General features: G+C 41.7%; 1 protein-coding gene across 1 annotated transcript in view; it reads left to right on the plus strand.

The window, feature by feature from the left end:
- Positions 1-22,693, plus strand: part of ahrra (aryl-hydrocarbon receptor repressor a) — a 76,507-nt gene that overhangs the window by 42,871 nt on the left and 10,943 nt on the right. The window contains exons 4-5 of the mRNA XM_049565735.1: positions 14,444-14,562; positions 20,816-20,905. Coding sequence (XP_049421692.1) covers positions 14,444-14,562; positions 20,816-20,905 — 209 coding nt within the window. The remainder of the gene's footprint in view (positions 1-14,443; positions 14,563-20,815; positions 20,906-22,693) is intronic.

The following is a 22,693-nucleotide window of genomic DNA, read 5'->3' on the forward strand; positions in this document are numbered from 1 at the left end:
CTGCGTAGTGACATACAGCACAGTGCAATGCAGCTCCACATAAACTGCGTTAGAAACACATGTTCTGCACTTCTACCTCAGACACGTTTGGTTTGAGGTGTCTCAGTTCCTCTGCCTGGAAATCACATGCTGTATGTATGAAGGAAAAAAATACTATCAGTCCTCAAATCAGTTGAAATCTTCCATTTATTTAAGGATTTGTCTCAGCAAGAATGGAGGGTTGTAATGTGTGATTTATGAAGATGTGAGCTGAGTTAAATGTTCAGTTAAACTGAGCCGTGGTGCTGAAGTTGACTTTGGAGCTGTCAATGGACAAAGCAGCTACTTATGTTTCTGAGTCTGGGTTTGAAACCACAAGACTTATAAAAGCCGCATACTCATATCTCACTCAGTGCTGCAGTTCGATTTGATTAGGTGACGATTGAAATTTGGTTGGTGTAAGGTCAGAGAATAAAATAGATAAGTAAAATACATTTGCAAATGTGCAGTAGATGCCACTTTGTTAGGCACACATGTTGTAAAGCTACTTTACGTTTATGTTTACTATATATATATATATATTTATATAGTAAACAAGATGTAGTTGTCAGCCCAGGATGTAAGAGAGAATTTCTTACATGCACAGTATCCCTTCAAATTAAGTGACAGCATGGAAAAATAGCCAGAACTGGAGGTTTAGAAAGGCGGGCATGGGCTCTGGTCCAGCGGTGTTGCCCGCAGGTCTCAGCTGTAGGGCAACACCAAAGAGCCAAAGTAGAAGTTTATATGCTGCTGAGCCCAAATGGTGGTTTACTGACACACGGTGTAATGTGAGGATCATTAGTGCGGAGACGATAATTGCAAGGGTAGTTTGAGAAGCGTGCCGCCCATTAGCTTCGGATGCATGCGGCATTTGTAAGAATCTCTCCTTTAGCCTCTCTGAACCTCGACCTTTGGACTTCTTTGCTTTGTAAACGGAATATTTTGAAGTGCAAAACTTGCAGAAATCATGTCAGCACTCTGTGCCCTAACCATTGTTGGTTTTGAAGAGCTGACAGATACATGCATGCACTTCTGTTTGATTATATTTCTATCTCCAGCTTGAAAACAAATATCAGATGCACATGATCTCATCTTGCATTTCATCCAGGATTTTTTGTAAGCAGCTGTCTTTATAAGTAACATAAATCCTAACAAATCAAATTATATAATGACTGGATGATACCTACTATTTACATAAATCAAATTACCCTACGATATTTCCCCTGAAACTTTTTCCACATTTATCCCTTGCCTCAGCGTTGCAGGGTTGCTCCTCACCATCTGCAGAAGTACAGAAGTACAGAAGCATGAAGGCATGTTTTAACATCTAAGAGATCTATAGATCAGTTCTATCCCAGCTATCCATGTGAAATTCTCAAACCTAAACTGTTTTCTGCTAATTTGGCTAAGATGCATGTCCTAGTGAATTCATTTTAGACTTAAAGCCATATGGTAAGTTCAAAGCAGCGAAACTCACAGGTCAGTTTTTGCGTCTGTTTGTTTGATTCAGGGACACAGAAGCTTTTGGGTCAGTGGCAGGAGACACTCGATTCTGTCTGCTGACCCTGCTGTGCACTACTGTACTCTGCCTAGTTGTCCAAAACAAGCCCTCTGTTTCTTTGATCTAAAAACACACATAAGCACACACACATACACTCGCTGACCACTGCTGCCAACTTTGCTTCCGTGAGAAGCAGAGTCTCGTCTTAGGGGACAAGAGGACTTAAGCACATGTTGATGAGATCATCACCAGGGTGAAACACACAAACAATTACTGTGTCATAAGCACGCTCACACACAAACGGCAAAAAATAAAGGCCAACCTACCCATTGACACAAATATAGACTCACAAAACCACAAAAACTAACCTTTTTGATTAAAGGGATACTTCAGGCACTCTGGAGAGACAAAGTTAAAGGAGCTCTATACAACATTCAGACCATAAATAGCCTATAGCAGCAAACAACTATTTGCTATGTAGAGATATAGTTGAGTAATGGCGTCCTGAGCCGGGAATGAAGTCACGCTATGTCTGTGTGCATTGTAATCAGAGCTTCTCTGTTCTTTGGCTAGCTATTCACCGCCACTCTGCACGTGCTCATACAGCGGTTTCTGCTGATAACGCCATGCCACAAACATGGATTGGGACAAAAGCATGGCGCCAACTCTCCAGTCCCTCCATACTCCCTTTCCAGTTAGCACTGTTTGCAGCGTTAGCATCGTCTAGTGTGCTTGCTCTATGGGCCCAATGTTGTACTAGATATGATTAGTTTTATATCCAGGAAGTCAAACTTTTTTGGCTTCATGAGCCACCAAGCAACTTTTATTGGAATGAATGGGCCTTGCCTGAAACGTTGTATCCAGTTCTCTTTATACATCCATGCTGTAGGACCGCATCAGTCCAAATCCATACATCCAGTTTGTAACGCCAGCTTTTTGTTATAGAATTGTAGTCATCAAGCTTAAGCTTAGATAACCCTGATGAAATCACTATGGCATCATTGGGGTTATCCTCTCAGACTGGACAAAGCTCCTGCAGAGCCTCAGAAGTAATTTAACAACTGTTTTCCAGGCTGAGCAGTGTCTTCAATATTCCCTCGAGAGGGAACATGACGGAGTGCGCCGCAGTTGGCAGCTTTGCATGTAGAGTGAGAAAAATAGTCTTCCTATTCAGAGCGACAGCCTGTTTGGAGAGGGCAGACAAGTCGGTGTTTGTTTACACTCTGAAAATCTCTTCAGTTGGTTGGGAATTAAACATAACACACACATACATATATACACTCCTAGCATCACGGCAACACCAGATGCCAGGAAGTACAGTGGCGACTGAGTGGCATCCACAGCAAAGCCCTACCATGCGTGACTCTCTCCTGACTTTGCCTCTTTTAGCAAGCTTGCGTGATCCCACCATCACTCCCCATCAAGCCCTCCGCCCCCTCCCTATATCCTTCCCTCACACACACACATATACACAAACGCACGTATCGCCTGCTGGGTGATAGCACTGGGGGTGTATGTCCTCCCTCCCTGAGCCAAATGAAGTGATCGGAGCAAACACTGTTAGTATAAACAGGCTTGGATTAGAGTGTTGTGATGACATGCAAGGGGCACAGATGGGAGAATGTGAAGTGGACAGTCACGATATGTCCAGACCTGACAAAGGATATCTCCCTGTACTCACCTCACTCATTATTTTCAACTCCCAGACCTCACACCTTGAGCAAATACTCAGGTTTTTGGAAAGCTGATACTATTGTGGTTGGATTAAAGCTGCCAGGAGCTAATACTGTGTGTCAGTGTTCAACACTTATACACAGAGTATCAAAACTCACACACTTATTAAGATGGTTCAGAATCTGTTCTCACTTTCACATCATTTTTGCCTATTTTCTAAAGATGGTTTGTATTACAAACTTGATTTCACAGACAACATCATGTTTCTGCGAGCCTCTAGTGTTTGCCTGCTGCTCTAATACCCCACAACACAGGGACGAGGTGTTAGGTGAGGGATAATCAGATTACTGTTGGGTTAGCGTGTCGCTTAATGAATTAGCTCTGTCAGAGGCCAAATTGTTGTGTGATATTGTTGGTGAGAAACGCAGGAGGTGGGTCACTCGCGTTAAAGTGAAGCTGACAGGTGATGCGAAGTAAGATCAAATCAGGCTGAAACTGTGAGGCCTCACACCGCAAACAGGGTTTGTGTTTAGCTTAGATTTTTTTTAATGAAAAAGATGTTTTTAAAGGGGAACTCGCCCATTTTTGTTTTTCATGAATGTTATTCCTATGGTCTAAGAAAATATTAGTCTCATAAAACTAAAAGTTGGAGTGCTAAAACTCAAGTTTGCGATGTCATAGAGTACAGTATAAGGTCTGGAGCTGCTCAACTGACGATGAATTGGGAACTACGATGACACAGAGAGCACCCAGGGGAATATTCTGAGTAAATGGGTACATTTTCTGTGTCAGAACTGAGAACACTGCAACTGAATAAAATAGAAAAACAAACAGTATGTAGGTCCACAAAATCAGGCTCCCATTCACTGTCTATGGAGCAGCCCCAGACTTTACACCTGATGACATCACAACCTTGAGACTTATCTGGATTCATCATATCATTTCATGTATCATTCTCATTACAAAGCTTGTGTACTGATGACATTTATTTATTTATTTTTTAAGTGAGAAATTACATGAATAAGTGGGTGATACATCAGAATAACAAACTATTGATTAATAAAGAAAGATAACAACAACAGTTAGGGTACAGGTTTGAATTTTAAAGTATGTCATCGTAATTTTGGAGTCATAGAAAAATATTTTTGATTCCATTTCATACTCAAGGTTCTGCCTACTATATTTCATGGTTCATGATCAGCTTTTCTTCTTTTAGTATTTTAACCTTCCTGTACAGGAACATAAGGCTAAGAATATAAACAAACAAAAAAAAAAACAATATGGGAAGATAAATACATGAAGTACAAATACAAAAAAAAGTGCTCCCCTCAATTACTGTCAGACCTGATACAAAGAAACAACATTCCAGCATTCATTAATCTATTCCCATATGACCATATGATACTGATTTGACCACCAGACCATCTTTTCTCAAACAGTTTCAGATTCCCCCTCACTTTATAAGTTAAGTACTCCATCTGATATATTTGCTGAACCGTGTCTCTCCTCTTGTCTATCTAGGAGCATGATTTTTGAAGCCAGTTTCTTGTTATCTCTTTCCTTGCTGTGATACACAGTATCTTTAACAAGCTCATGTTCACAGATGTTTACTGAACTTCTTTCCCAGGCCATGAAAATAACATATTGGAATTCTTAATTTCCCCATGATGAAGGTCTGCGGTGGGGCAACAACTTCCCGTTGAACTGCGGCTGCTTGCATGTTGAGAGGGAGAGAGACCCTAAATACTGCATTATGCTATTGCTCCAGATGACCTGCGTCACAGATTGGTCTTTGTCACACACAGACACACACACACTGTACAGGTGATACGTAACACCTCTGATAGTGTCAACTGCCTGACAGGTTAATGGCCTTCATGCATAAGGCATGATCAGCATCATGACTATCACTTGATCCTCCTCAACCTTGGACACATTAACCACCTCACACCAATTTAATTACACATTGGTGGGCCTTTCTGCGTGTGTGTGCATGTGTGTGCATGCGGTGTTATGGTGTGAATTCTGCAAAGGGGATATTGTACACAAATATATGTTATTTTAATACATTATTTCACTTGTTTTCTTTTTTTTTGTTTTCTTTCACTTTTCTGTTGAAAGAAAACCGTGTATTGCCATATTTGGTAATTTAGATTTTTTTTTTTGTTGTTGTTGTTGCTTTATGGGCTGAGAAAATTCTGTTACTTGTCAGGCTAAATAAAAAATCCAAACCCCATTGGATTAGCTAAAATGCATTGTCACAAAGCTGTGTTATCTTAGCTCATGAAAAGTTGATGTTCAGGAGATGCATGGTTTTCACAGGACAGGGACATTTTGCCCCAGCAAAGTCTCAGCAAAGTACTCCAAAAGTACTTGTACACTCTTTTCTTTCTTCCTTCGGTGCAGTTTTTCTCATTAGCACATCATGTCAGCCACTTTGTACTCACATTTCCCCCACTAAACAATGCCTTCTTGAGTCAGAGCTCAGCCAATGAACCCAACTTGTTGATGTCGTAAAGTACTCCGCGGTTAGCATTCGTTTAGCATCGCGTGCTGCAGCAGCATTAGTGTAGTTTCACTCCCATATGGATTCAGCCTGAGGGACCATCTGCCCATTATTATTTGCCTCAATGGGCCGAAACGACACCATAATCTTTTTAACAGATTACCCTCTCGTTATGGAGAGGCTGCATAGATTTTGAAAAAAAAAAAAGGCTAACAGGATCATAGGTGGAATCAACTTTATCGTGAAAGGTGTGGTTCTTTCCCAGAAAACCTGTTGAACGTTCTGTTTTGACCACAAAACAAGCGATGATTGCCTCTGACTGCCCAGCAGGAAGGAAAATAGAAGAGGGATAATCTTAGGCTTGTTGTGCTTCTTTCTCCCTGTTATTTTGAATAATGTGAGTGACACCAGTTGGCATGCAATACAAGGAAGCAGCTAAAGTGGAGGTGCTGCAGACCATAACCTCCACTCTCCTCTCCATCTTTGTTTTGCCCTCCTCACATGCAGGAATGCAGTGAGACGAAAATACAGGGGTAGAAAACTAATAATTATCCCCTGAGTTGCTGTTAAGAATTTCCTTTTTCAGTATGAATAAGCAGGAGGCTCAAAGCACTGGTGCCTTTTGAAGAGAAAAACTCAGCCGTGGTGGTGAATAGTGCAGGACGTCTGAGTGAAATGAGCGAGCTATATAATAAACACTTTATGACTGTTTATTCTATACATTGTGAGCCAACGGTGCTGTGCTCTGCGGTACATTTATTCTACTGAATTTACTTTTTTGGACCAAAGCCTGGTCCTAAATAACTCCATTTATGAGAAACCAAAAAATAATTTATGCCTTTTCAGTCTTTCATTCCTCCTCTCCCCCTTTTTCCCCCTGCAATTCCAATCATATTTAACTAATTTAAAACTCAAATTCACCTCTCATGGCACATCTGTTTCCAAGCTTCTTGTTTGTTTATAAAGCACGAGAGGTTTTCCTTTCAAATTTATCTCTAATTAAACTCCAAATCAGTGAGATGGGCTTTACAGCAACTGGCAAATGCTGCACATAAACTTTACAGCTTAAGAAGGACACGCTGTACGTTAATTTCGTGCCCTTGAATCTCTCAGACTGCTTGTGAAAATGGAGATTGTGCGAGTGCAGAAATAGACGGCTTGCGCTTTATTGTGGCCAGGTGGGGTTCCTGAATGCAACTTTTATTAACCGCCAGCTCCTTGAGAGAGCAACAAGCCACAGCCATCCTCATCAAAACAGGAATCCAAGAGAAAGCTATTTATAGAGTAACCACGCAGACACATACATGCAGGCAGGAGCTGATGTCTCTCACAGTGATGCAGTGTATCTCAGATGTTGCACTGAAATTTTTGCATTAGAAATTCAGCAGTTCTTGCTAAAAAATTTTACACTTGACTGATCAGAATGAAGTCACTTACTTGTACTAAACCCCGATTGTTTTGTGCTTGAGCGGGGTAGAAAGTCTACCCTTTTCCTACATAAGTCAAATATGTCTGACGTCCCTCTAAAGGAAATGAATGATGTCTCTATCTGAATGAGCCTATTGGAGGAAGTCTGAGATAAATATAGAAGCAAAGGAGACAAGCTGCAGAGAGAACAGGCCTAACAATGAAGTTTCCCCTCGACTCCCACCAAATATACTTCCACTAGGTATGTTTGTTTCTGCAACTGCGAACTGTACATGTGTGCACACATGTGTTGTCATTCTGCCTCCAGGCTGGATTATTGCTGAGATATATGTGACTCATGAGGGAGTTTGTATCCTGACTTCACCCCCGCTGAGAGGGCCGGGGTCAGCATTTGTGCTGGTGGAACATGTCAGATCCCCGGCAACGCCAGGAAAACTGCAGCGTCTTGTTGTCTTCAATTAGGAAATACACTGTTGCATTCATTTGGGTACAGTCAAATTAAAAGCTTTCCTGCATAACTGGCTCATCTCACGCAACACATGCCTGAATGCAGCCTGTGCGTGTGTGTGTGTGTGTGTGTAAGCAGAGAGCACATCATTTCATGCTGAAGCACATTCTCCTTGGGCCTCCATCCATTTGCATTCTGTTAGTTTCTCTAATTGTCTGTATAAATATTGCACCACGTTGGCCTTATGTTGTGGTTAATTTTCCCAAGGCTTGACAAGGCAAATTTAGGAGTGTTTAGACAGCCTCTTAGCCGGCTCCACGTGTGTGTCGCTCTTTTAACGGGTTCATCCGAAAAACCAATTTTCTCAGCCGACAAACATGGTGCTCACATAAAACATGTGCGCCGCAATCAGTCATGTTCTCTATTTATAGAAGCAATTAAATGACTTTCATATTATGAGCGCTATAATAGTCCTCCAGTGTGTGTGTATGTGGAGAGTGCATGGCGCCACTTTTATGATACGCCATGTAGTCAAGCCACATACAGTAGCAGTATACACGCTGCAGAGCGGTTGCCATACAAGTCTGTTTTGCCCACGGGCTCATGTGTGGAGACGTATCACTCCTGTACAACATGGTGATTAGTACGCCTGCTTGCCAACCAAAACAGAGAAGTGGAAACAATTGCGTTTACATCCTAACCTCCAATCTGTGTGATCCCATTTGCTTTGTCATAATATCACTTCCCCTTCACTTCAGTATCTAGGCGCACAACCAAGGCTATTGTTTATTTCCTGTCCAGGAATCGATTTTTTTTTCTCTTCTCTTCAGAGATAGACTTCCCCTCACAGCTCCACATTCCCCTCAAAAATCATTCACTCACGTTATAATCTCCTCTGAAAGATGAATATTTGTGATTCCTGCCCTGCCTCCAAGAAAACTACTTTCTGTAGATGTTGTTTTGTTAACACACAAAGAGCATTGCTCTAAATCCTGAGTCTATCCCTTCAAATATAATCCTATATTTCACAGTGGAAAACATTGTCATCCAAAACAATATTGGAAAGACTATAGACCTCAATCTAATGTTAATATCAGAGGATGATTGAAGATCGAATCATTGTAGTTTAATGCGTACTCTGTGTATCCATCAACTGGAACAGTATGAAAGAAGTGGAAAAAGCTCCCTGTCTTCTGAAAAATATGAAAATGCCAAAAACTTTCTTTCAGTCAATCTTTTTTTCCTTCTCTTTGCCACATTGCAAAAACAAGAAAAAAAGTTGAAGGGTTGGATTTGGACAGGGTGAGATCCGGACATTTGATCTGTGGCATAATGAAGTATTAGCTTCCATTACAGTGCAGGCTTAACCTTTTTGCGGAGCACCATTGAGCGCTTGCCAGCAGTCATCAATATTTAACAGCTGTTGCTATTATGAAATTCTTTATGGGCTAATGTGGCTTGCCGGCTTGCACGCAAGGCCTTGGCCAGCCGCCAGCACCCTGTCAGGAGGAAGGGGGGGAGATTGACAGACGGCTCGCTCGCGTGACAACCAGCCCTTGATCAGCCAGCTTCTCTCTCTCCCTCTCTCTCTCTGTGTTGGTGTTGCTCTCTCTGCTGTGGATTTCCTGTGCCTGCGGAGAGAGAGAGACAGAGAGAGAGACAGAGAGAGAAGAAGAGCGCTGAGGGAAGGGGGCGGGAATAGGCAAAGGAAGTGGCTGTAAGCCAACCCAACCTCAACACACACATATGCACACACACACAGTTTTCTCTACTCACGCAAGCCTTGTGGGAGGGGAGGGACTGTTGCGCTGCACAGCGCTCGCATGTTCAGGTCCAGAGCTCCTCTTTACAAGCTAAACACACAACAGAGGATCAGCTGCCAAAAGATGGCACCCACGCTGCTGGAATCAGAGAGACAGAGAGCCTGAACACAGATCAAGAGCACGGATGTGTTTAAGTGTCATATTTTTGAGACATTTGAAAAACATCAACCAAAACATGAAAACAAACATATATTACTCCTAAGTTTGGACAAATTACTTCTTACCAGTGGTGGAGATAGTATTAAGATCACTTGCTTAGGTATAAGTAGCAATATAAAGAGCCAGAATCAGAATGTCTTTTATTGTTATTGTATTATTAATTACATAACGAAATGGGGGTGCTGCTCCTGTAAGGTGCTGACACATTCTCTGTCCATTCAACCATCAGTCTACGCACAAATAAATAATAAATAATAAATTAGTGTAATAGGTCAAAACTACACATAGTATGTTTGTGAATATTGCACATGGAATAATTGTGTAATAATTATACCCATAAAAAAAGGAGTTATCCTGTGTATTTGAAGTAATTCAAAGACCTTATTGCTTTCAGAGGGCATCAAGTCAAACAGATTCTATCCTGGGTGAGTACAGTCTTTGAAAATACTCCATTAAAGGTATTCTTTACCCATAAAATGCATACATCAGTTACTCAGTGAATCTTACCTTGAATTTGTGTAGAAAATGTTTTTTCTTGCACGCTTCCACAGCGAACAAAGAATCCAAAAAAGGTGAACATTCTTCATGAATTTAAGTGAAGAGGGACATCTTTTAACAAAGCAAAACTAAGTCACATAATTCTTGCAGTATAATCCAAGTTGTACCTAGTTGTACCTAGTTGAATGCTCAGTACTTTCCAAACACATGGATTTTACTTGTACTATTTGTACTGGCATGTTTTAAATTGTACGGTTTTATTGAAAATGCATGTGTTTGGAAAGTACTGAAGATACGTCCGGATAAATAAGACATTTTCTTCATGAATTCAAGGTAACACGCAATCAGTAACTCATATACAAATGATAATTTTGTGGGTGAAGCATTCCTGTTTTAATGTGAGAGTGTAGTCCTTTAATTACAGTGTCACTATGGAATTATCGTAAGCAAAATGTACTTAAAGTATCAAAAGTACAAAGAGTCATAATGCAGAAAATTGCCCCTTGTACTGTAAGTTTATGTATATGTTATAGCAGGGGCGTAAATATACACAGTGCAGGCAGTGCAGTTGCACTGGAGCCCCTGGGGTGAAGGGGCCCATGGAGGGAGCGGGCCCTTCTGAGTGATTCAGATTGCCACCTTGGCTATAAATCAAATCAAGTTTATTTATATAGCACATTTAAAAACAACTGCAGCTGACCAAAGTGTTGTACAAATAAAAGAATGACACACAAATATACAGCAATATAACATATACAGAAATATAAAACAGAGCAACATCTGTAAGAACAATTACAGGGCCTGTTATTGGGGCCTGTCATAGTAGCATGCAATGGGGCCCATCATAACTTCTTTACGCCACTGTGTTACAGTATTGGCTTATTATGACAAATGCATGTGTAAGTAGAATTTAACTGTTTTATATACTGTTGGGTAGTTTAGTCTATGACTTGTGTGTAAAATCCACCTTCCACCACTGCTTATTACTTATTAGAATTATAAATTTATGTCCTCAAATAGACTTTAATTTAATTTCAGCTATAAATGACTGGCAGAGTATAAAGTGATGAAATGTGTTGATATAGTGAAAAAAACCACCTGTTTGATTGGATTTGGAGTAGCATGCACGCGGGCGGGTTGGTCCCAGGTTAAAGCTGTGCAGCAGCTGGTGTTGTGTCTATGAGCAGCCATGTATGAACGCTTACCTGCTCCTCGCTGCAGAGGAGCATGAGCTAAAAGAATGGACCTGGAGTATTACCCACCATTCAGCTCAAAACGCATGCTACTCGTGTACTCACGATTTATAAAGTGCTTCAGGTCATGCAACACTCCTCAGCAGTGCTCTCCAACATATTGTCATGCCATGCCATCTTTGAATCTAGTGCTCTAATGTACATGACTCTGTTGAAATATTCATCTCTGCGTTTCTCATCATTTTGTGAGACATTTCTTTGTGTTTTATCTCCATTATCCCTTGAATAAAAGCATGTCAGTGACACTATCCACAGGGACATCTCTGTCTCTCTCTCTCCTCGTGAAGGTTTCTTCTTTCTCTTCTCTGTTTTCTCTTCATATTTCTCCTTTTCGGGTGTTATTGGTAGTGTGGGAGGAAGTGGCTTTGAAGGAGATGGTGTTGAGTACAGGACACACCCAGACTGTGCTGTACACATCCATATGCTACATGGCCAAACTCACCTCACCCCCTAGAGGCTGCAGAAATGAATACCTGACTGGTGATCGACTGTGTCCTAAACTCACACATACATACACTTACGCACGTTGTTTTTCTCTCATGTGCTCATTTCTTGTCTCTGAAAGTTTGGTTGATGAGGGACACATTTTGCTGCTTTTTCACCCTAACAGTAGCTACAGAGGTCATTCTTTTGGCACACAGCAATCTAAGGCAATCACTGCTAAACCATATCAAATCTTACAAGCAGTCTTTACAGATCTTTTTTTGCTTCTAGTATCTCTTTCATCACAGTCCCTTTTGTAATATCAGATTATATTTTCATTTGAACAACTCAAACTAATCTGATGTCATTATACGCTTCACAGTCTCTCATCCGAGGTGTCCTCTGAGCCAATCGAAGATCCTGAGACAATTGTGACTGAAATTGTGTAAATTGAATCATACTGTACTGTAGCTTGATATTTGGCGGGTGGTCCGAACATTTTGTGTACTCAGTGGAAGTGGAAAGACAGACCTGGCTGACTTAAGGAGCTAGACACTTTCAGCCTCACCCTTTGGCAGCTTCTACATCCCGCTACTTGTCACTTTTTACTTAACACCCCGTCCTCACACAGAGCACATAAACGCCTCACCATTACCTACTCTGTTTTCCTTTATAGACCAGAGAGGGAGAAAATAGAGGCAAAGAAAAGCAAACTCGAAGACACGAGCGGTGATGAATAAAGCCGGCATTGTTGGCAGAGGAAGTGCCTGTGCCGATAATTAATCATCCCGTATGTTTGTCTTTCCTGACGCCGCATCCTCTCCAAAAGCTGCCGTAAGAGAGAAAACAAAAATACATGAGGCGTTGAAGGAGGAAAATAAAGAGGCTTATTAGATTCATTTCCCTCTGCACCAGTTTCCACTGGTTGGATGATATTGCGGTGATTGAAGAGAATGGTTTTGTGTGTGTGTGTGTGGCTGTCTGAGTCTGTTTGTTTGTGTGTGTTTGCACCTAGCGGAGGTGGTGACAAAATACTTAACATTATTACTGGCATTTATGAGTTTACTGAGCTGCCTGTCACTGCAGTCATCAGCGCTTAGCCTGATTTTCAGCAGCGGAGGGAGGCACACATTGCGGCCTTTATTTTCACTCATAGCTTGAATAAAACTGCTGTTGGAGCTGGGGGAGGGGGTAAATGCTGAAACATGAAAAAGTAGATCCAGACAAAATGTATGGATTAAAAAAATATGGCTGCATTAGCTTTGCGTGCTTTAGAGTGGAATTAAAAGAAGAGGAACTCTTCCAGCGTCACGAAATCGGTTGTCGATCGCCTGCGATGCTGAGTTGAACAAAGAAAGGGTGGAGAGATGAAGAAGAGGAGGAGGGTAGAAGAAGGGCTGATGATGGGGGAGGGACGGACAGAGGACAAGAGATAGTAGAAGGTTAAAGGGGGAGGAACGAAAACCGTAATGGGGTTATTCAGTGGGGGTGGGGACTATAGCATCGAAAAATACATACATATATACTGAGATAGTTTTTGTAATGAGGCTATGGTTGTGTGTGTGTCTGTGTGTGTGCGTGTGTTGCGTGACTAATCTGTGCCTGCTACAATGAGTGACGGAGCGAAGGGCTGATCTCTTGGAGTGAGCCACATGCCCCCTGACAGCACACCCATAAGAGAAACACGCAAACATGCCTCCAACACGCAACACACACGTCACCAATGCACATGTGACAGTTCTGCACGCCACAGTCGTGTAGGCTAATTGCATGTATACACACTCTGGCATGGTAGTACGTAGGCCCTACTCTACTGTGTGGCAGGGAGAGCATGGCATATGTGGCTGATGGAGTGTGACTTTCTGATGATATTTTTATAACTTTGGCAGATATTTCCACTTGATTGAATATTAGATGACACAAAGGAGCAGGGGAGTGATGAAGAGACAGACTGGCAGTGTTATGGATGACAGTACACTGAAAACTAAGATTAGAATTCTTTACATTGTCCAGTTGAGTTCATTTTTATTGGACTGAAATACAGCAAATATTAGTTCTCTCTATTCAGCTTTGGACCCTTAAGGACTCTTCAGACCCCCCCCCCCCACACAAAGAGGTCAGAGGTCATGCTCAGTGAGAGAACAGCAGTGCCAAAACTAGAAATCTTTCCCAGCCTTCTCATTTCAGCAAGCTAGTCTTCACAGAATTAAACAATGAATAACATTGCAGACCCTTGTTTCACGTTCAATTTAACTGAAAGCTGTGTTACCTACCTCACTCTGTGTGTACCAGTGAGCTTTGCATGTGCGTGTGGCTCTATCGTGTGAGAAGAATCCTGTAAAGTCATGAAATCCTCCACTGTTTTGCCTTGTTAGATGGCCCCACCACACTGACTAATACCTGGTGTTAGTGCGGTGCAAAAGGAGACTGATACAGTGAATGTGTCGGCCACATGTCTGAGCCTCTCTCACTGCCATATGATAGAGGTGGGAGAACTGGCAAGCAAATTTAATCGTTATCAACTTCTCGTGAGTTGACAGGGCTCTATATGTGTGCTCGATTTTACTTTCCAGACCTTGAATGTAGCACGTGAGCACATATCCCTGCTTGTATAAGGTTAATAAATATATTAATTAATTATGTATGATTTTTTCTTTTGTTTGTGGTGAACCAGCCAATTTACCCTTTCGTCTTTTTCTTTTGTCATAGCGAGCCATGAGAAGCCCTCCAGGAAGCACAACATCAGCACAGCATCCTCTAACCCTGAACCCAGGAAAGAGAGCCTTCCAATGGGCACCACCGTCAATGAAAGCAGCCTCCTCCTGGAAGTAAGAAAGAACACGTCTGTTGTTTGTATGTGTGGAATAATTCAGTGAACAGACAGATTCACGTGTACGAGTATGGATGGATGAATGATATAATTTTTTATTGTGCTACGGTCATATAGTTTTGTCTTTTGGTTGTGCCATTGATAAAACGCACATGAGCTCACATACATGCCACTCAGGAGACCGTTTTTGTGTGAATTGGGAAGAGGGAGTGGGGGGTCGTGTGTATGTGTGCGTGTGTGCCCTTCGCCCTTTGCCCTGACCTCCTTTGCAGAGCTGTGGTGTTGCGTGACATCAGGGTGAGATGGGAGTGTCAGAGCTGATGAAGGAGGTGGGGACTCACACACGCTGGCAGCTTGAGCAGCCAGTCAAGTGTGTGTGTGTGTGTGTTTGTGTCTGTATGAGTGCATCTCTGTCTGAATGCATGTGGTCGTGTGTGAAAGTGAGCAGAAGAGAGTGAGAAGAACACACCAAGCCTGTCAACAGCAATCAGAACAAAGGGGAGAGTTGTTTTTTGTCAGTTGACCTCAGACCTTTAATCAGATTTTAACCACAGAATAATAACGTGCATATATTTCAGGCTACGACTCTTGATTTCTTGTCTTTCTGATATAATATTAGGACACCCAGATGTATGTGGCTTGAATAAATGTTATGTAAAACTTGTGAAAACATTTCCTAGAAAGGCAAATGTTTCTGTTGGAGGCATCAGAGCAGACAGAATGTCACACATATAGCAGCACGCTACGAGGGAATTACTTTCGTATCAGATCATTGCTACACACTCAATATCCTAATGGTCGGACAACAAATGACACTGATCATCGTCCAACAACTGTGGGCACTCACTAACACATACACACACACAGCGGAGCCGATGCAGTGATGCTTCTGTTAACGTGTTAGGTTGTCTCAATGGGGCGGTAAACAAAAGGATAGATTGACCGTAGTGATGTGCTGCCTCCCGTTGCGTGACTCAACCTGCAGCAGGGCCTCACAGCAAACTGTGCATTAGTTGTTATGGTGATGGGCTCCCAAGAGAGAGAAGAGACGGATGTGTTTGTGCGTGTGTGTTTGTGTGTGTTTGGTGGGATTTCATGTCCTTTTATGTGTGAGGTGCAGTACATGTGGATAGGTATATGTTGTTGTCTGACAGGTAAATTTTACAAGCTTGTGCATGTTTGTGTATTTGTTGATGCATTTTGTGTGTCTGTGTATACAAGGGTTGACTAATATAGATTTTTGGAGACCATTTATTCTATATTTTATATATTGTATTTACAATATGGGCTTACTAACATGCTCACAACGACAGTTAGTGTGTTTCCATCCACCTGTTTTTTATGCACATTTTTGATTTTTTAAAAGAAAAACTCAGCAGAAACGCCAGCAATTTTAAGACAAAGTTGAAATGTTATAAAAAGTGGTTTTTTTCTTGGCTTAAGTGGAAAAGGTAGTGTTTGGAAAACAAGAAAAATAGCCAAAAAAGTTGAGTTCTTATGCCAGAAAAGTTTGTCTTCCTGGGTATAAAATAACCCAGATCTTCCACACTGGTGGGCCCACTGAGCAAGCACACCAGACACTTCGCTGGCCAAGCCTGCATCTTCTGGTTTCACCCTCCACTGACTTGAATGGGAATAAAATTATTTAATAGTAAGGCTCTTCTAGACTTTTGTAATCGGACTGAATGGATCAAATTCTGATAGATAAATTTAATTGGGGTCGTGACGTTTAAAAAAATGTTACTCTGATTTACAGACGTCTATGAGAAAAAGTCTTTTTGGGCCTAGTGGCATCACATGATGGATCCAGAAATTGTAATTCCATGTTTTGGCCACTATGTGGATTTGTCTCCAAAGCCGTGTGTTGTTCCTAGGGGCCCAAAACGATAATTAATTTGTATTAGAATTTGCGCTGCATTTAGATGAAAAAGGGAAATGACAACATGATGATGTTGTTATTGTTGTTTACCATATTGACCATCTTAGTTTAGCATGTTAGCATGTTAACATATGCTTGTTAGCACTTTACACAAAGTACAGCTGAGGCTTAAGTCAATAGTTTTGCAGGTATTTGGTCATAGCAGAGTGACCTGATGTAGTGTAGCTGAGATATTCCTGGGCCAAAGTGGTGGAGACATTGCCATCCCTAGCACCACACATCCAGCTGTAATTTGTTTCTTATGTGTGACTGTGGTTTTACTCATTGGCTGATATCCAACATCACAAATCATCATTTAGTATAACACAATCCTATATTATTCTAACCTTAGTGTGTGTGTGTGTGTGTGTGTGTGTGTGTGTGTGTGTGTATAGGTTGTGGGTGTGCTCCTGATGGCAGAAGGTCTCCATGTTTGTCATGACCTCATCATCACTGCTTTCATCTCACTCTGACAGCTAGACAGAAGGCAAACCAAAGAAACTCTGTTGAAACAATGAGACAAGGCTGCCCCACCACCACCACCTCCCACCTCTTCCCCTCCTCTCCTTTGCTTCCAAATCCAGTGAACCAATATTTTATTTTGGGCTCTGCGTGCAAAGCACCTCTTAAGATTTGTAAGTCAAAGCTTTTAGTCTCCCAGGGGCGGTTATGGGAGCCGGGGGCGTCGTAGTTGCAGATATGTGGCGGCGCAGGCCAGCAGCAGGTGCCTGTTTCCATTACCTAAATGCTTTAGTATGCAAGGAACTGAGGGAAATGTGAATGGAGGAAAAACACAAAAACCGCATGCGGTATTAATACAATATTTCTTTCTCTCTTTTTCTTTATTTTATACTAGAGATATAAATATTTTTCTCTGGTCTTTAGTTTGGTTGTTTTTATAAAGAAAATAGAATAACAATCGCTATAGCTGTTTTGTCATTCTGCTGTTTTTTCTCCAGCTCTGTATCTGTGAAATGCATTGTAAATTGGCTGTCCTATTCCGAAGCAAATGATGGGTGTTCCCATAATAGTTGAGGACATGTGAAAAATAATTGCACTGTATTCATCTATGGTATATTTGCCAAGCATTCCACATTGGGAAGCCAATTACAGTAATCAACCCACAAAGTATAGTGTTTTTTCCCGCACATACTCTCTCAGGTCCCAAGTCTAAGGCCTATTTGTTCCAGAAGGGTAAAAATGTCAAAGTCCCTTAAAAAGAAAATGGGTTGCAGAAATTTACTGTGGCATTTCAATGACTTGGAAGAGGAATGGAGAAAGGTGAACTGGCTAAAAAAACCTAAATGAACCCAACATGTAAATGTTGGCCTTTTTATCGCTGTGCTGGACCTCCCAAAGGCAACATCACATTCATGTGTATTCAGGCTGTTTTCATGTCCATTGTTTGGACCGGTTTTCCAACCCTAGATCACTGAGTCATTAATAAGAGCTTTGCACACAAGAACCTTACATTATTCAACTGCTCATTGAAGACGAGCTCTGTACTGGACATACATTTTTGGTACTCTATACTATGTATGAAATAATTAAATAAGATACCTTAGTTGGACAAGAAATATTACAGCTTTTCATTTCAGATTTCATTGCTGAGCAAAAAGTCTCACTGCCTTAACACCTTATCTCTGCCTAGACACATGGTTTCGATACAGTAAAGATCCAAGATAGTCAAATTCTTGGTCTTAGAACCAGACATTCTCATATTTTCAACGTTGACGTGTTGGATTTGGACAAAAAGCAGTTTTCTTTTCTCTGGCATTTTTGTCTTTATTGACAGATGACAGAGTAAACTGGAAACAGGGGGAGAGAGAGGGGTATGACACACAACAAAGGTCCCATGGCTGGAATCAAACCCAGAACGGTGCGGTAATGTGGCATGCGCTACTCCGCTACCAAGGCGCTCCAAATGCACTGTTTTCATAAATATATTCCATTTGGCCTTGACATGCTGTTACCAGATGTTTATACAGCCCCGAGTGACCAATATATTAAAGATATAATATGCAGGGTTTTTATAAAAACAATGTATAAAGTCATGCAGAAGTGATGCCTCTCAATCATCACTTACGACCCACAAGAAGTGAGTGGGGTTGTATTTGTCTGCCTTCTGCCTGTGTTTTCTTATATTCTTCTTATTTTGCTGTGCATGCATCCAAGAGGAAGCTACGAAAATCAGCACACAGCGCAGAAAAGAATGCATGTAAATGGAGGCAAAACGTTCCACAGGGTGAATCTGGGGTTGCTTTTACTTTGGCTGGCGATACTGTTTACAAACAGTAACCAATAATTCCTGCACAGTATACCTTGAAGTATATATACCTTGAAGTATATTGGAAACTACACAGTCCCTCCAGGATTTCCCAGGGTTTTTTGGGGACTGTTGCTGTTGTGCACAATAAGAAAAAGCATGTTAGCTGATTCTGATCATTTTAAAGCCAATATCGGCTGATATGACTGAGATGCCAATATTATTGTGCATCCCTCGCCTTGTCCGTTTGTATCCGCCCTTCTCCGGGTGTGTTTTGCTGTAGAAAGATGTTTGTGTTCCACCACAATGTCTGGTGACTCATGGAAAACCTCGATGATTGGTCATATGTGGAAAAGTTTGGTGACTGGACAAAACTGCAAGGTCATGCAGAATTCCTGAGGACTGCTTGCAATTGTGACAGCACAACCTCTTGGAGGGACTTGATCCCACATCACCCTACTCTCGTTTCAAACACACACACACATCTTTGATAGCCAAATCCTGCTAAGTAAGTGCTGGTAAGGGTTAAAAAAGTGATGTATTTGTGTATGTGTTAGATCGCACCAATGTGGTACAGTAGCATCATTTATTTTTGAGTGTTTGCTGTAGAGCACTGCAAGTCTGCGTTTGTGTGTTTGAGTCTGCGGGGGGTCGGTCTCCCCCTGGATGTCATGAACATGTGCCAGTTGAACTTGTCAAACAACATCTGCATCTACACCACCAAGAACCTGAGTCATCCTCCCATCTCTGCTTCCCTCTCCGTCATATATGTTCTCCACATTACTGTTATATCATAGTCCAGATATTTTTCTGTCGCAGCGTTGCTTCGTCAGAACATGACTCAAATACCTCAGGGACAAATTGCTCTATTCACAGACAGGTATCAGAGTCTGTTATGGGGTTGGGATGGAGCATGTGCAGTGAGCAGAGCGTTACACTGCTTGCTAAGGCAATCAGATCAATGTTAGGAGAAGGTGAGTGAGAATTTAGAGGCCAGAGGGATATGTAGAATACACACACACACACACACTCACACACACACACTCACAAGGGAAGACCTGCACAGTCTCGCAGTAAAATAGAGATGACAGACTCTGGCAGCAGCAGTCACGCAAGTCAAGTAGCCTTGCAGTTGTCACGCTATCACAGCTGTGCACATACACACAGGCACACACTGAAAGACTTCTCCACGTCTCCTTCCCTTGTTTTCGTTTTTTCTCTCACAGTCTTGCTTCCATCTCCATCTGTCCATCCCTCCTCATCTGACTGAAGCCAGTTATGTATTTATTTAAATTTTCTTTTTAATCAACACTTGTTTCTGTAAGCTGTGCCGGCCAAACACATTATTCCCCCATGTGTGCACAAGGGTGTGTGTAAAGAGGGAAAGCAGGAACAAGACTGTGTTTGTGTCTGGAGTTTTTCTGCTTTTAATCAACGTGTTTGGTATCACAAATCACAGCGTGTAACCAGTCAAACAGACTCAATTATCAAAGTTTCTAACTTATGAAATACATAATTTTAAAGGGGAGCTAATTGGCGTGTATGTCACCCTCAAGCAAACTGCTTTAAAAATACCATGAATCTAAATACCACCAGAGAATGTTCTAAAGAGTCTTTCAAAAGCAATATTTTGCTTTACAAATCAGCAAGTTTTATTTGGCCCACTCAGTTCCATAACCATCTGTCTTTCATTCCTTCTCCAGTGTCCAGTATTATCCGATCTTTTGTTCCATTTTTACTGTTATTTGCTGTTCTGAGAAGAATTATGGAAAGAATGATATAAATTGAATGTTGTGCTATAAAAAGTCTGGCTAGAGTCTGATTCTGGCTGCGTTTTGCTTAGAAAAACTGAATGTACAGTAATGACTGTAACCACAGTTTGGTTGTAAATAAAACCGTTTGACTGTATCGCTCCAATCATGACATCTAAAGTTAGCTTTGCAAAGATGGCACCGATTAAATACAGTTGTTTGTGTTTCTCAATTATGTATTTGTTGCACTTGAGTTTATTTGCTGCATGAGTTGCGCTGAGTCATTGCTTATTTCTGTGTGTGTGTGTGTGTGTAGTCTCTTACAGGCTTTGCCTTGGTGGTGAGCAGTGATGGGATGGTCTTTTATGCCTCTTCAACCATAGTGGACTATCTGGGATTTCATCAGGTGAGCTAAACATCTCAACAGTACTATAAGCAACATGCTGTATAATAGTTTTCTGTATGTAATACTCTACTACATCCAGACTAGTAGGCAGTGTCATCTTCCAAGCCACAATATGCAACATTTCTGTGGAAAAAGGAGTTGTTTGTTCCTCCCTCTTTCCCATCACTGGCCCAACTTATCATGTTTCTGACAAACTGTCAATCCTCCAATGGACTCCTGCCAAACTTATGTGGGTTGGTTTCAAGAAAAGAAACACGGTGACAACGTAGCTTAAAATATCTGGAAGTTCACTTGGTTTCACGTGGTTCCAATCACAGGTCTCCCTGGGCAACGTCCTGTGTTGTTTGACCCATTCTTCACCCAAACCTTCCTCTTTACACAGACTTTCGGTCTTTATAATTCTTCCATTTAAAACCCCTGCAGTGGATTGATTAAGTGTTCACAGCCTTCCCGAGTACATGGGTTATACATGAATTCCTGGCACATGATTATGTGGGTTATATATGAATTATATTGCATTACTTGTTGTAGGTATGCGTACAAACAGTGGATGAGAACAGCCTGTTTACAGAAGAGATGTGAAAGTGGTACAGATTTTCTCATCTAATGCTCAGCAAGAAAGCAAATAAGCCAATTTACCAAAATGTTGAACTTTGTATCTAACAGCTTGGATCAATTATGAAAGAAACGTGTAAACAAACAGATGTTACCATTTCCATCATGCTGGAGGTGAGCAGCTCCTGTTGATAAGCTGATAAATCCACCCTGGTAGCCTCTTACATGGCTCTTCTCAGAGTTTGCACTCAACAAGTGTCAGAGGTCTCTGCTATTATTCAACAAGTTCAGCATTTCCCCTTTCCCCCCTCAGCCAATCTGTTTTCTTTCATCCATCCCTTTCTACTTTCTTTCCTTTTCATCCTTGGGCTAATGAGCCGGCGTAAAAGACTCTCTTTCAGTCTGCTTGATAACTCTATCTAGAGGGCAGAGTGAACCCACTAAGTCACAGCTAAGAGGCCACAGGAAGGTGAAGACCTCTGTTTCACCCTGAAATACACTCTGTGGATGTGTGTGTGTGTGTGTGTCTGTGTCTGTGTGTGTGCCGGCACTGATAAGTCACCAACGGTTTAGCTTCCTTCCTCTCCGGCGGTTATACCCAGCCAGTCATTAATTATGGATGATATCAACACGGGCATGCCTGTCCTGCGATGCTGAAATCATCTCCCTCCTTCAAAACCATGAATAAAGTGCTTTTCACTGTTAAAATCCCTCCTTTGCCCTCATGTCTGCTTACACACACACACACACACACACACACACACACACACACACACATGCACACACATACACCCGCATACACACAGCACACTGACACTTTGGGGTAGAAATTTTTCTGCTACAGCGCTCCCACTTGGCTTACAAGCAGACAGGGGCAGTAACCCAGTGCCATGAAATCGACATGAAAACCAAAGCGGTCTGAAACATCCTGCCACAGAGTGTGTCTGTATGCACATGAGTGCGTGTGCGTGTGTGCAGGGTGATATCGGAATCAGTAGTGACAAACAAAAGAAATAAAAACTGTAAGGTGCATAAAATGTGAATATGCAAACAGAGAGAGAAGCCTGTTTGGTATATCTAGATATGCGTAAGAGTCCCTGGCTACGACTGCACACAGGCTCTGAGCTGAATGCTAACGACAGCATGCTAAAATACTCCCAGGGACGATGCTAACTTGATGAGGATAAAAAAGATATAATGTTTCCAATGTTTACCAACTTAGTTTAGCATGTT

The sequence above is a fragment of the Epinephelus fuscoguttatus genome, linkage group LG21 (genome assembly GCF_011397635.1).
Source record: "Epinephelus fuscoguttatus linkage group LG21, E.fuscoguttatus.final_Chr_v1".
Taxonomy (NCBI): Eukaryota; Metazoa; Chordata; class Actinopteri; order Perciformes; family Serranidae; genus Epinephelus; species Epinephelus fuscoguttatus.